The sequence below is a fragment of the Perca fluviatilis genome, chromosome 21 (genome assembly GCF_010015445.1).
Source record: "Perca fluviatilis chromosome 21, GENO_Pfluv_1.0, whole genome shotgun sequence".
Classification (NCBI taxonomy): Eukaryota; Metazoa; Chordata; class Actinopteri; order Perciformes; family Percidae; genus Perca; species Perca fluviatilis.
In genome coordinates this window covers 5,203,166-5,219,408 of record NC_053132.1, presented here as the reverse complement: position 1 = coordinate 5,219,408, position 16,243 = coordinate 5,203,166, and the positions used below count along the sequence as shown (strand labels likewise).

General features: G+C 40.4%; 1 protein-coding gene across 1 annotated transcript in view; it reads right to left on the bottom strand.

Moving 5' to 3' along the window:
• fmnl1b (formin-like 1b) overlaps positions 1-16,243 on the bottom strand; it is a 51,008-nt gene that overhangs the window by 30,350 nt on the left and 4,415 nt on the right. The window contains 4 exon segments of the mRNA XM_039789282.1: positions 44-127; positions 2,152-2,225; positions 4,055-4,138; positions 5,005-5,088. Coding sequence (XP_039645216.1) covers positions 44-127; positions 2,152-2,225; positions 4,055-4,138; positions 5,005-5,088 — 326 coding nt within the window.

Below are 16,243 nucleotides of genomic sequence, written 5' to 3'. Positions count from 1 at the left end.
GTTCCAGGAATGACAGATAACGGTTTTTCAAGCCGATACGTACGTGACAACTCTGTGGGCGACGGACAGATAATCCACAAGAACATCTAAGCCTTGGTTCTCCTCGTTTAGGAACTCCTGAGCCCAGCTGCAAGAGGCAAATACATTTCCACTCAGTGACACAAACTTCACAACACGCTGTGATAGGACAACAATATATCAACAAAAGTCTGCCAATATCATCAATTTCAAATATAAATCATACTTCTTTTGCGTTTAATTAGAATTTAATAGATTTAACTCAATGTATGATTTTTCTTGGTGAATACTGGATGTTCAGTATTTCAAGTCCTATTACTTTTTTATTTTCTGTACTGCGTTGCTTTGCTAGCGTCTTTGATAAACCGAGTCTAGCGTTAGGAACAGCAACATGTCACCGCAGGTCAGACTGACTGCTGGTTTGGCTGGTGACATTTTCTTTAGTCTGTGGCCCAACAGGTACATCAGGTTTCCAAGCTAATTAGTCTATATCCATGACGTTCCACTTCCGGGATTGCTCCGGTGCTGCACTTACATTTCAGATTTTTGTAAATCACAAACTAAAGTGAAAAACATGCCCTGTCAGACACAAACATCTGGTCTCCAACCAGAAATGTGTTCTATTAAAGGTCCCATGACATGGTGCTCTTTGGATAGTTTTATATACAAGGCCTTAGTGGTCCCCTAATACTGTATCTGAAGTCTCTTTTATATAAACCTTAGTGGTCCCCTAATACTGTATCTGAAGTCTCTTTTATATAGACCTTAGTGGTCCCCTAATACTGTATCTGAAGTCTCTTTTTTATAAACCTTAGTGGTCCCCTAATACTGTATCTGAAGTCTCTTTTATATAGACCTTAGTGGTCCCCTAATACTGTATCTGAAGACTCTTTTATATAGACCTTAGTGGTCCCCTAATACTGTATCTGAAGTCTCTTTTATATAGACCTTAGTGGTCCCCTAATACTGTATCTGAAGTCTCTTTTATATAGACCTTAGTGGTCCCCTAATACTGTATCTGAAGTCTCTTTTATATAAACCTTAGTGGTCCCTAATACTGTATCTGAAGTCTCTTTTATATAGACCTTAGTGGTCCCCTAATACTGTATCTGAAGTCTCTTTTATATAGACCTTAGTGGTCCCCTAATACTGTATCTGAAGTCTCTTTTATATAGGCATTAGTGGTCCCCTAATACTGTATCTGAAGTCTCTTTTATATAGGCCTTAGTGGTCCCCTAATACTGTATCTGAAGTCTCTTTATATAGGCCTTAGTGGTCCCCTAATACTGTATCTGAAGTCTCTTTTATATAGGCCTTAGTGGTCCCCTAATACTGTATCTGAAGTCTCTTTTATATAGGCCTTAGTGGTCCTCTAATACTGTATCTGAAGTCTCTTTACCGAAATTCAGCCTTGGTGCAGAACTACAGCCACTAGAGCCAGTCGCACAATGAGCTTTCCTTAGGATGTGCCTTTTCTGTGTCTGTAGCTATTGAGGAGAAGAGAGGGGGGGCAAGGTGGAGGGTGGGGATGTAGCCTTGACCAGCTTGTGGCCACGGTTGTAGCTCTATTTCCTCATGGGCGGGCCAAATTCTCTGGGCATCTGTGGGCGGCGGGCAAAGCAGAGAAAGGGGAGGTAACCTTTCCCCTTATGACAAATCGGCCCATCTGAGCTTTCATTTTCTCAAAGGCAGAGCAGGATACCCAGGGCTCGGTTTAAACCTATCACCATTTCTAGCCACTGGGGGACCAAAGGCAGGCTGGGGGAACGCATATTAATGTTAAAAAACCTCAAAGTGAAATTTTCATGCCATGGGACCTTTAATAAGTTGCAAAGCACCATTCAGGTATCACCTACGTTACGTGTTACAATTTTAATTTAATGTGTGAAAAATGATTTGCAGTCAACACTAATGTGTCCAAGAAGCTTTTTAAACACTCCAATGTAACATAGTGTATTCACACGTAGACACACATCTTCATAATTTAAATCTCCTTCAGAGTCTCAGATGTTTTTGAAGCGATTGTCAGAATTTATTTGCCCGACTTGAATTTGTGCGATATATTCAGCTTCTGTCCTCTAACGAGGGTTTGAACAAGTCGACAAAGCCTTTGCGAATCGGAGAGCGACTCACCCTATGTGATTGGTCCTCAGGGAAATCTCCAACTCTCTCAGGATCTGAGTGGACTCCTGGACACGTCTCTTAAACTGACAGGAACACACGCGGGGAAGTTGTGAATTCAGCAAATGCTTCATTATTCAGTAAATGTAGAAGATGTCAGGGCAGTTTGATGTGGACTTAATAAGCAATCACATTAAAAACAAAAGCTTCCTGACAGTGAAACAAACAACAAAGACTGTATTTAAAAAAAAAAAAAAGTACAGAATTCCTCAATGGTCATTTAATAGCTCAATACATTCCTTTCCTAAATACTTTCTGATCTCCTGATCAATCATAAATGGATGAAATTAAATAGTCACAGCGAAAGCTTCTTGCCAGAATCTAAATCTAATCATTTTGGTAACACTTTACTTGATGGTATCTACATAAGATTAGATTAGATAATACTTTATTTATCCCACAATGGGGAAATTCACTTATTACAGCAGCAGTTTTTCCACAATAAAAACAAACCAACAAACAACCGAACAAACAAACAGGCAAACAACAGACAATGAGCAAAAAAAAAAAAAACACTGAATGAATGTAAAGTGGCATTATATAAAAAGTATTTAAGTAAAGTGAGGTGGCCATAGTGCAAAAAAAATACTGTAATGTAAGTAATTGACGTGAAATTAGATTGAAAAATATGTAATTACATAACAGCGAAAGTAATTAACCATAATATAAATTATATTTATATATAAGAGTGACATGACACTGTCATGAACACGACACCCTAACCCTAAAGGCCGTTTTATGGTCCTGAGGAGGCTCCACGCAGAGCTTTCGCCCTACCCTACGTAAGTGGCCTGATGTTTATACTTGTGCGCTGGTGTGTGCGTCAAGCCGGCATATGTGTGTGTATGGGGTGTGTGGGTGGTAGAGCGAGGGAGAAGGGAGAGAGTGACGGCGATTAGCTTCGGAGCGACTCTAGAGTCGAACAAAGCGCCTCCTCCTGTGTTTTCTGACCACGGTTGGGGAATCTGGAGCAGGAGACGCTAACTTGTCATGATAAAAACTGAATGACACTTGCTAAAAGAAGCGTTATGTCATAAACGTTTATGACTTGTTCAGAATAATTATTACACGTTCACGACCGCGTCATATCACTCTTATGTTGGTTACCCTTTCCTTGAAGGTATCTACATTTCTTTTTCACTGTGTCAGTTTTTTACTGGACAGTTTAACATCTACAAAGTACTGTTTAAACATTACTATGCCTATTTAAATGCTGGAGTGATACTGAAGAAGAGGGACACTGAGTAGGATTGGTGATTGAAATGTGGAACAATCCAAGTTACAGACGACTACATACCTAAATGATTGTTTGTATTTTTGCTTTTATGGACAGCTCTGCAAAAGCAGCGATGATCAACCAGCTGGGCACAGGTAGCCCTGATACTATTATCTGGCAAATACTGAGTGGAAATAGATAGTTTTTCTCAAGTCGGACGGCCAAAAGAACACATTCCTGATGGTTTGAAGGCTCAGTCAAATTTAGTTTCTTCAGACGAGAGTCAATCTGTGTATTAAACCATCTTTACATCACTAACGGCACCATACATAAGAGCTGCAGTTGCTGTTTGACTACGGGATAACATTGGTGTAAAAGGCAGCTCCAGGTAGGTCAAACTTCTCGCAAATATTTGTGTCAACAGTAAAAGCTGAAGATCAGATCTGAGAAGCAAGTCAGTGTGCAGACACAATGCCGGCGGTATCAACTGCTGTTTCCATTCTCCGCCACAGGAAGGTGAAGAATTTTATCAACTACATTTTTCCGGAAATATGGCGATAAAAGCCTTTTTTTTCTCCACGTCAAAACAGAAACTGAACTTTAAACTGAGGTGTGGGACTTGAGTTTGTTGGGTCGTACCTTCCGACTGACTCCTCCATGATCCAGATGACTCCTCAGCTTCTCCAAGTAGGCGGATGGTGGATTCTTCACTTGAAAACGCTCCTGAACACACACACACACACACGCACGCACGCGCACGCACACACACACACACACACACACACACACACACACACACACACACACACACACACACACACACACACACTCTACTTATATTTGATTGCAGTGCTGCAGTGAGAGGGAAGTGGGACCCAGAGGGCAGAAATCAGTTTTTGATTACACAGGGTCTGTTATGCAAATGGATTTCGATCACAAGCTTCCAGAAATTACTCTACAGAGGTGCAGCCGTTACACTAACACACAGTCCAGCTGAAGCAGTCCTACTTTAGGCCACCGAATCTATTTTTAAACCGTGTCACCAGAAGAAAAAAACCCAGTGACAGCTTACAGAGATCAAAGTGGAATCATTCGGCTTCCATTTTTGTGCAATTATGATAATTTTCCATTTAAGAAAAGCTTGAGTGAGCCATTGTATGATAGTAACAGGTGGCTTCTGTCACTCTCCAATCATGTAACAGGTTGTTATGGACCTCCCGCTGGTTCCTATGGCGATGTACAATATTAATGAGGTTTTGTGTGTGTGTGTGTGTGTGTGTTTTGTGTGAGCCTCCTGCTCACTCTCCTGAAGCCTGGAGCTCAACTGTGACACCACAAATACAAATACATTGTATTCACACTGTGTCCATCTGCGTGTGTGTGTGTGTGTGCGCGAGGATTGAGTTGTTTCTGATGTTTAGTATTCAGTGCGTCAGTGTATATTGATTGGCCTACAAATGCTTATACTGTCTGTCCACCGCCCACAAAACATGTGCCTTAAAATGGCTTTTTTTAATTTATTTTTTTAAAGGAAGCAGAGAGAAGAGCATGATGACAGACTGGCCAGTGAATCTAGAGAGCAGACCCACCTGGTCACAGATCAGGTCCCACTTCTTCTCGTTGTCATACTGACTGAGGATCTTCACCTTGTCTGGAGGAAGATTCATTGTGTTCTGAAAACACAGAGAGAGAGAAAAAGGTGCAGAATATGTCGGAAAACGTAAACGTGCTGCATAGCGGGAAATATTTTTATAATGGACATTATTTACACTAATTGTTTAGATATGAATGCCTGAAGGCCTGATATGAATCCTAAACTTAAGTTAGCCAATGATAGAAAGGTAACTACTGCTGCTTTAAGCATTTTTACATGATTTGATCAGTTATATGCAAAGAAGTCTATGTGTACGTAAACAGAGAATCAACGACATCCTGAATAATACACAAACATAAAGCAATGTATTAACAAAAACCCACAACATAAATGTCTACCTTTTGTGGACCCGTCACTTACAAAGCACATACTGTATGTATGCTGTAGAAGAAAAGGAAACGTGCATTTTTTGGTAAATAGTATCTAAAACAAACTGTTCCCACATAACAGTTAGTATGCCTTCTCGAAATATTTTTCAGATTTTCAAAGACAGGTATAATACTGCACCCATAAACTCTCACGTTATCCTCAAACTAAGCAGACACAGTCCTGGGCCACGTTTCAGCCCCGACAAAACGCCCTAGGCCCGTTTATTACCAAGAGTTTACATACATGTTTCTGATGCTCTGGGTAAAGGTTAGAGAAGAGAGCTTGTGACCGGGAGGTCGTCTGTTCAATCCCCAGACCGACAGGATAAAATCTGGGTGGGGAAATGAAAGAGCAGCGCTGAGGTGCCCCTGAGCAAGGCCCTTAACCTCCACCTGCTCCAGTGGAGCTGCTCAGTGGCCAGCAGGTCAGACTGTGGTTGTACCGGGCAGCTTCCAGGTAGGAATGTGTAACTGTGTGAATGTGATCAGGGCGTTCCTGCAAAAGAGAGGCTGCCTCCCAGTGAACCTTCCCTGAATAAATAAAGGTTGAATAAAATAAAAATAAAAAAAGTCAATCACTCTGTGCCAATAAACGAGAGACACACCCACCAAATGAGAGAAAACATATCTCAAAGCCTGTTGCAAACAGTTTCAACCAAGCCGTAGCAAAACCCACATGCCCCTGTAATGTAGGTGGGTGAGATATACAATTTGGAGTCAAAGATCAAAGAGACCATAATTCAATTCACGAGTAAAGTAAATGCTTGTGTCAGCTGATGTGGTCAACGACAACTCCGTTTATCTGGATGATACATTTAAAAAAAAATAAAATAAAAAAAACCTTGGATAAAGTTTCATCCTTGGTATTCTTCACTTAGTTTCTGAGAAGTTGTGATGGAAGACTCTCACCACACACACACACACACACACACACACACACACACACACACACACACACACACACACACACACACACACACACACACACACACACACACACACACTCCAGGGTGTAGCTGATCAATCTGGATCGATACATTGATTCAATGATCAAAGATCCAGCGTCATGGATTCAATGTGAACATATCGAAACATTATCATCTTTAAGATGCGCCTTTATTTTGAAATTCATTATTTTATTAAAAATAATTGTTTGTTTTTCATACAAATGTCTGGAAGAGCTCAGTAATACAAGTGCCAAATCACACTTTGATATAACAGTAAGTGATTGTGTTAAATGAGCAAAAGATATTGTCTCAAATCGATTCCCAGGCGGCCTGAATTTAATCAAAATCATATATATACATATATATATATATTTTCTACTAAATTCTATGTGTAATTGTTGTCTGACTCGTGTCTACTTTTCTTTTCTTTTTTTGAGCATAGCTGCTCGGGAACGCAAAATGAATTTCAGTGTAAACTGACAAAGTTGTATCATATCGTATAAGACTTGTGATTTACCATATAACAGATTCCAGCACACATCAGCTGTACTAATTATAACACACACACACACACACACACACACAGACGCACACACACACACACACATTTTCAGAAAATGCTTATATAAGGGGGCTTCTTTAGTTGTTACATGTTCAAAATGAATCAAAATCAACAGTGTCCATTATACTCATGATTAAGAAAAAGTCATTTTTTTAATTCCTTTCTCCCTCACACACTCACACACACCCCCCCCAAACTGGGCTAGTCGACGAGAGACACCCACTCAAGGACGGCACACAGTCAGCTATCTCCTCACTTTGCTGAAACGTTACATATCCTCCTCATATCTTCTGTTCCTCCTGTTCCCCTCCTGCTCTCTAAGCTGAAGCTGAGCGACTCCATCGGACTCACGTAGTCAGCTGAGGAATGTCCGGCCGTTTGGTTACTTTTACTTTACCCTCCGGGCCTCAGAGAAAAGCCCCAGCTGAACCACATAACCTGATGTTAAATGGGAGTTGGTCTTTTATAAGATGAAATAATTACACAATCATTAGAGCTGCAGAGCTTAAACGATTAGTTGTGCACTATTAAAGGGGCGCTATGCAGTTTTGGCCATTTCTGTTTCTTTGCTGTTTTCTCACTTTTTGCTGGCAGGTTTCTCTATGGAGCTCCCCCTACAGCTTCGGAATAGATATTTGGCAACGCTGTCGTAAAAACTCGCTTCTTTTTTGCCGGCTCAGCCATGATGATAGTGTGAAAAACTCCATTGCTACCTTGTTGGCCGGTTCCTGAATGGGCGTATGTGTGCGGTGCCGTGAAGCAATCTGTTAGACCTGATATCATGTGATACTTCCGGACGCCGACCGAAAGTTGCCAGGCTGGTTTTTCCGCTCACAGACTCTAGGGGGGAGCGAGACGACCACCATTCAAGCCGAAAAAAAAGTCCTATAACCATTCCAATGACTCCGAAGCTGTTCAGTTAAGTTAAACCAAGCTAAAATAACTGCATAGTTCCCCTTGAAATTAATCACCAACTATTTTAATAATCGATTAAACGGTTTGAGTAATTTTTTTATTTTTTTATAATTCAAATATTTATTGAGTTTTTTATTTTATAACAAAGAAACAGCAACAAAAAAAAACAAAAACACAACAACAGTGAGGTTCAATGTAAATCTCTGAAAACAGCTGATTTCTGTTCAAATTACATTGCAGACAAGTAGGTGCAGAAATTGTCCCATTGTTCCTTCATGGTTTCATTCGTACAATGTAGTCTTCCCAGCATCTTTTCGCACGCAGCATTGCTTGCAAGTGTTGGGGCATGAGAGTTCTTCCAAAATTTCAAAATGAGTCGGGAGCATGTTACCAAAGCAGTATTTAACGCTCTAAAAGTATGTTTATTTAACATTGGCACTTCTCTTTTGTCTCCGAGTAAACATAGTCTAGGTGATTTGGGCAGATTATAGGATAACCAACCCTGCATGTAACTTAAAACACTGCACCAAAAAACAGAGATCACCGGACAATCCCAAAGGGCATGCATCAAAGTACCTTTAGCTATTTGACATTTCCAACAAAGATCGGTTTGAGTCATTTTATATGAAAAGAAAAAGTCAAACTTCTCTGATTCCAGCTTGTTAAATGTGAATATGTTTCTAGTTTCTTCCCTCCTCTGTGACAGGAAACTGAATATCTTTTGAGTTGTGGACAAAACAAGACATTTGAGGACGTCATCTTGGGCTTTTGGCAAACACCGATCCACATTTTTCACCATTTTCTAACATTTCAGAGACCAAACCACAGATTAATCGCCAGTGGAAATAATTGTTAGGTGCAGCTGTAACAATCAAACACTTTTTTGAGATAAAGAGACATTCATGTTATCTATTTCTGAATGAACGAGGCCGTCTTAATACTGGAACACATAGAAAGCTACTGTGTGGACACCACACGTGCCGCGCTGAAAAACAGGGGCACTGCATAATCCCAACTAGCACAGTAAATCAATGGTGTTGTGAGGCTGGATGTGAATCTGATAAATCAGGTCTGATGAATCGAGCCGGGTGGGTCAATACGTGCTGGTTACATCACAGAAAAACTATGTAAGTTCACTCTGGTACTTTAAGGGAAAAGGTTTAAAGCCGCTGAAACTTGCATTCAAGTATTTCTTTATGACATTAAATAATTATGAGTACAAAAGGGACTATCATCTTTTGAAAAAGGGGATCAGTTTTGGATCTGTGTTGGCAGGAGTACCAACACGGTAAGCTTTTTTGATGGGTTTTCCCCCTTGTTTTTTAAAATGTTTTTACTCTAGAAAAAACAAAATTGTACAGGGGCAAGTAAAGATTGACTTCAGGCAAGTAGATCATTTTCTTTTTACTTGCCAGACCGGTAAAGTGAGAACAAAAAGCTAGTTGCTGTTGTTAAAGGAGTCTGGTGGGTCTGAAGAGAGCAGCAAGGTAAGGCGCTGAAAATATTCTAAATACAGCGTACACTTAAACTGACAGGGACATTTTAGGTATATAAAATATCCAAGCTGCTTTTCTCATAACCAATCACGCAAACAAAGCACCAATAGGAGTGCACGTCAGCATCTGACCAGATGACCCCATCAGTCCCTGGTGGAGAAGGTGAAGCCACTCTGCTCTAGTGGGGTCAGAAATGCAAAATACCACCTGTGAGGGAACCCAACGATCACGTTTCATATTTGAATGAGTCTAATTTTCATCACTGACAGCCGTGGGATCGTTTTACACACACACCATAAGTGTGAAAGCATGTTGTCACGCTCAAATTGCGTGTCAACTCTCCGTGACAACCTGCACAGTAATTGCCTCAGTGTGTTCCAGGCTTACAAATCCATCCAACTCTGCTTCTCAACGATGCTGATTTAAGTGGCATTTAAAAAGCCAGGGACCTTTACACCTGCTGTTAACATGTATGCCAAGTCTATTTAGCACAGGTTAACCCTCCTCTTGTCCTCCGGTCAAATTTGACCCATTTAAAAAAAATAAAGTGTTTCCATTTCAGAAATTTGGGGTTTCTTTCAACCAAATTGTCAGAGAAAATAACGTGGATGGTTCCATACAACCATTACTCTTCACAAGTAAAATAAATTATCAGTTCACTACTTTTATTGAATTTGGGTGTTTTATTTAATTTTGTCGTATTTGAAAAAGAAGGTTGAAAATTTTTTGGAAGAAGCTTCAAAAACGTGAGAAAAAAATATCCCAAAAGTTGCTGGAAAAAAAATCTACAAAAATATTAAAAAAATTCCTGAAAAAAATAAATAAAAATCGACAGAAATATCAGAAAAATTCTGGAAAAAAATTGAAAAAAACATCGGAAATAGTGACAAAAAACCTGGAATAAAAATCTAACAAAAAAAAAATCACTGAAAAAAAAAAGAAATCAACAAAAACATCCCAAAGAAAAATCAAAATAATTGCTGGAAAAAAAATCCGACAAAAACGTTGGAAATAGTGACAAAAAAACCTGGAAAAAAAAAATCAACAACATCGGGTAAAGTGACAAGTTTCTAAAAAGAACAACAAAATGTTGAAAGAAAAGTTTTCATTTAAAATTTTGACTCCAAACAAAACTAAAAGTTACGTGGTCGATGGGAAGACAACACAAGGGTTAAAACAACACTGAAAACAGAACATGAGGCTCAAAACTGGCAGCAGGGAGACAATGTGTTGGATTCAGCAGACAGAAGTGGGACGGTTTTGTCGATGCACAGTGATGCATTCCTGAATACCTAAACGTGCTGACGGGTCAATGGAATTATCATGTGAACAGAAAACAAGCTGCGTTTGCAGCAGTGGCTGAATAATTACTGCTAAATCTGGGCTCTCCTTCCTCTCCCTCTTCCTCCCGTCTCATGCAGCATACGGCTGTGTCGGTTTCGCATGTAATCTGATTCCAATGGATCACATTAAAATCGCATTAAAACACATTTCTCGATCAATATGTTTATTTGGCAGGAAATAGCTCGGAGTTATATGTTCCCATCATTGCTGAATGCACTGTAATATACATTTAAGAAAATGCCAGGGGATTTAGAGATGGAGAACGAGACAAGCTTAAAATTAAAATCTCAAAGATCACCGTTTTGTTCTCTTAGGCGACAGCTATGGCAATAAGTTGTAATCACAGCTGTGTTTTGGGATCTCACTTGTTTTGAAGTTTCATCATCTAAAAAATAAATAAAAAGTGGCTCTATTCTTTGTTCAGTTCTTCAGAGAGACATGGTGACAGAACAGACATTTATACAGACTTTTGGCCATGCGGTGTGCCATATCGAAAACAATATAGACATAGAAAAATAAATCAAAATTTCTGTGGTCAGGTTGGCTCAGTGGGTAGAGCAGGCGCACATAGGGGTTTATGCCTCGAGACAGAGGTTCAGAGTTCGAGTCCGACCTGTGACAATTTCCTGCATGTCTTCCTCTCTCTCACCTAGCTGTCCTGTCCATTAAAGGCGAGAAAAGCCCAAAAAAATTATCTTTAAAAAAAGAAATCCAAATTCACTTCATACAAGAGATATATATATATATAACCTATTCTGATACAACCTCTAAATACAATTATGAACCTGAAAATGAGTATAATATGAGCACTTTAAACTCTTTAAACTACTTTTTTTTTTTTCACATTGGCACCTAATCCTCTTCCAAACTTGATCCAGTGCAGCACTCCCTATTTTTTCTTTCAGACATATTTCTTTATCAGGTGTAGGCGTAATCCTGCTAATTGATTTCTTAGCAAATGAAATGTAAAAGGTGTAAGCCAAGATCGGCTTCAAACTCATTTGTAGAGATAATGTCTCCAACATTCTGTTCATTCAGACGAGTTAAAGTGGCTATATATAACTTTCAGCTTGTGTTGATTCTAGCGGCCGCTTTGGACAAAAGTGATAGTGTTTTTACTAGGGATGCACCGAATCCAGGATTCAGCTTCGGCTGAATGTTGGGCATTTTGGCGTGGTTCGGTCTCTGCTGAACCTTAGAATTTTTTTCCACCGAACCGAACCCTATGCTTCCTTGATTACGGGAAGGTGTTTACGTAGGTGGAGCGTTCAATGCAGCAGGCTGTGAGAAAGTGGACATGGAACTGGTGAGCAGAAAAAGTTGTTGTTTGGCAGAACTTTCAGTCAAAAGAAGACCGTTCAAGTCCAGCTACATGTTCAATCTGTTCAATGCTGATTGGTCTGGTGGTGGCGAGGACCCTAAACTATACACAACATGGCCGCTGTTACAACATCTGGTCTGAAACATCTGAAAGAATACGAGTTGTGCACGAAGGAATCTCCAGACAGCAGCCAGAATGCAGCAACTTCAGGTACGGCAAAGGAAGGACAGTCCCTGTTGACTTCATTCATGTGTTAATGGGTTCATGGACTGAGGATGGGAGGAGGATTTGGTATTCGGCTTCGGCAAAATCTTAACCAGTGGATTCAGTATTTGGCCCCAAAAATCTGGATTTGGTGCATCGCTAGTTTTTACCACACCTGCTGTGGTAAAGGTGCTGTATTGAGCACTGTACAGTACTGAGTTAGCGTTACCGAGAAGTCATAGTCACAATGAATGTATTGGTCAAACAGAAAATCATTAATTTACAATAAGAGAATAAGTTACAGACGCATCGTTGCATTTCTGTGCGTCATACGGTAACTTAGCCTAATTTGGATGTATCGTGAGAGAAACCGGTTAACGTTATCACTGTCACGAACCAAAGCATTAAAGGACAAATCCGGCGCAAAATGACCCTAGGGGTTAATAACACATGTGTACCGAGTCGACCGTTCTCTGGGATTTGTTTTCATGCTAATCGAATGTGACCAGTTTTAGCTCAAACCGCTAATTAGCTTATAGCGCTAGTCGTCGAGGCACGGATAAAGTAAAAAGAAATCGCTATTTCTATACAACTATCAAGGCTCAAATAGCACCGCACCTCCACGGTAACTTTATAAGTGTACAGACAGTTTATTAAAAAGATAGTTTATAAAGACAGTACCGTTCACGTATACAGGCAGGCGCCATCTTGGGAAAACAGTCACGATCAGTCGAGCGACGAACGGATTTTTCCTTTAAGAGATTGTTGTAGCAACCAACGCAGTAATAACTTATATAGCGCATTTCATTGAACCCATTGACTTTACACAAGTACAGGGAGACAAGGGACAAGGAAACAGTAAGCCAACACAAACACGGACTAAAAGGTCCGCTTTAAAAGGAAGGGGGGACGTCATTTAATGTCGGCTACTGACGTACAACCTCATCGCGCATTGTAAAGTTATTTTATGAATGGAATAGACATATGATACCTAAGGGCCAATTCTGGGACGTTTTTGAATCATTTACAATCCCGTAATTGTCTCCATCTGCTCAAAGCCTGACCTGATTGACTCGGTTTTGGCCATCCTCTTTCACTTTACCTTTTAGTGGTTCATTAAATTTCATTCTTTTCTGCGATGGCCCTGCCCCAGTATCAGCCATAACTACAACAGATAACTTCTAAAATGAAATTAAAATACAATTAGGACTAAATAAAGACATCTCCTGCTACCTTTTACCTGGCTGGATTTACAGGCTTCTCCGGTGTTCAGACAAAATCTGTGACCCTTCAGAATGTGTTACTTTAGCGCCGTCTACCTGCCGTAGATTATTTTGTGACTTTGCAGGAAAAATCGGACCCGGGCAGAGGCACTAATAAAAAACTATATTCTTCTTTTCACTGTTAGTCTCGTTTGCTGTTACAGGTCATTTATGATCATCAGATGGACCATTACACAGTTTCAGAAACATTTAAAAGTTACATATAGTAACTTTATCACTTATCACACCATCACTATATTAAAATATCTCAACTTCTTAACCAGCTAAAAGTGATTCAACGTTCTGTCCTTTTTCTTTCTGTCTCAGTCTGTAAATACACTACACAAATAGTACACAGATGTACATTTACAATTCCACCCACTGCCGCATTCCCTGTTGGGAAATATGCAAAGTGTTATGTAAAACACTGAGGGAAAAGGGCTCCATGTAAATTTGGATGTGACCGAAGCCTTTGAACACGTTAGTTATCGGACTCATGTCCAGTACTGAGCAGATTTAGGTTTTGGTTCTCTCAGTTTGAAAACACTGCAGTGGCATCAAGACGCATTCAATATTCAATATCAATAAAGCATCAACCGAAGCTGCTCACAAATGAAACCCACTGGCTTCTACCGCACATAGACACTGCAGATACATGCAAATGTGCCAGCAATCACACACACTATCCTCCACCCTCCAGATCTAAACCTCAGAGGGAAGTCTGCCACTTTCTCTCTCTCTCTCTCTCTCTCTCTCTCTTGTCCCTTTGAGCCTCTGCAGGATGAAACCAGTGACAGTTTGCGGCATCCCTCACTTTTACTTCCTCTCACACACACACATTTCAGAAAATGCTTATATAAGGGGGCTTCTTTAGTTCTTGCATGTTCAAAATGAATAAAAATCAACAGTGTCCATTATACTCATGATTAAGAAAAAGTTATTTTTTTTAATTCCTCTCTCTCTCTCTCACACACACACACACACACACACACACACACACACACACACACACACACGGCTGGTTTGTATGCAGACAGAGTATCTTCTCCATTTAACAGAGGAGATTTGCCCTGCAGACTCAGCAGAAGATGGAGGGGCGACTGGATGAGGGGGAGGGGGGTTGTTGAGGAAGATCATCTTACTGTATATATTTGGTGGGATACAATAGTGATGTAGCAAAAAGCTCGCTGGGAATGTGTTCAGCACAGGGTGGGGAGGAGAAATGATTTCAGATGCAGTGTGCAGTTAAACTGCTGCAGAGTGACGCCGTTGTTTTTTTTTTCCCCCCCTTGCGCATAAAAAGGCCGCACACTCATACAAACACACACCAATGCAGCCACACACATGCTGAAAGCAGAAAAACCTGCAGCAGTTGGCACCAGAGGTATGCAGTTGTCACATTAATTCATTGCAGCGGCCATCCCATGACCCCACAAACACCTCCACACACACACACACACACACACACACACACACACACCGGTCCGCTGCAACACATATTCCAATTCCAATTATTATGTAAAATATGGATATGCACTGCAAGTAAACAAACATATGTAAACACCTTTCTCCATGCAAAACAGGAGACAGGAATATTATCTGTATTAGATGAGGAGATAGATATCATATCAACATTATGTGAACAAACAGGCTGTTTCAACTAGAATCAGTCTTGAAAATATCTGTACTACCAAAGGAGGGCCGTGCAGAAAAAGTTTGGGAACCTCTGTGCTACTGCACTGCATTATGTGGCCAGAAGGATGAGTAGACCCTGATCCACATTCGTTTTGTTGTAAATTTCTTTTCATGTGGGTCTGTTTTTCATGGTTTGGGCCCTCTCAGTTCTAGTGATGGTAAATCTTAATGCTACAGCATAAAAAGATAAATGCATCAGCTTAGAATACCATGTTTATAAAGAATCACTTTTATATGTCATTAGATTGTTTTTAGAGAAGGTTAAACGTTACAGAGTTATACACTATACGGTATGCCCAAAAGTATGTAGACACTACTGACGACACACTTTGGGTGTACTGTACTTGGTTTGGTCCTCACTCCTTAGTTCAAAGTTCAGCTTCAAACTTTGTGGCAACGGTTTGTGTTCTTCTTTCATGTTTCAACATGACAGCGCTCTCGTTGCACAAAGCCAGCTCCATAAAGAAATGGTTTGACGGAGGAAAGTCTGGTGAGTCCAGGATGGGAGAAGAACACGCTCTGGTTTATTGGCTCGTCTATAAACCAATCACAATTGTCGTGGGCGGTGCTAAGCGCCGGAGGCGCTACTGTACCTCTGCAAAATAGCCTCGGGAAGGAACTTGTTTTGGTGGAACGTGTGCGTACAAAAGTAGTTTTAGTCGTGCAACAGAAAACTCAGATTGGACAGATAGTCTAGCTAGCTGTCTGGATTTACCCTGCAGAGATCTGAGGAGCAGTTAACCATAGTCCTCAGAAATCCACCGATAGACCACGAATGACTTAAATGGTCTGCACAGAGCTATGACCTCAACACCATCCAACACCTTTGGGATGAACTGGAACACTGTGTACAGAGTAATGAAATGAGATGTTCACCTACCACATATGGATGCACAGTTCAGGCGTCCACATACTTTTGGCCATGTACTGTCATGTATTTCAGCTTTAGATGACACGCCTGTTCATTTTTAGGGGGCCAGAATGGGTAGGAATATAATATGATTGAAAATATAATTGAATGGGTGAATTTAACCAAATTTAAATCATCAGAAAATGTCAG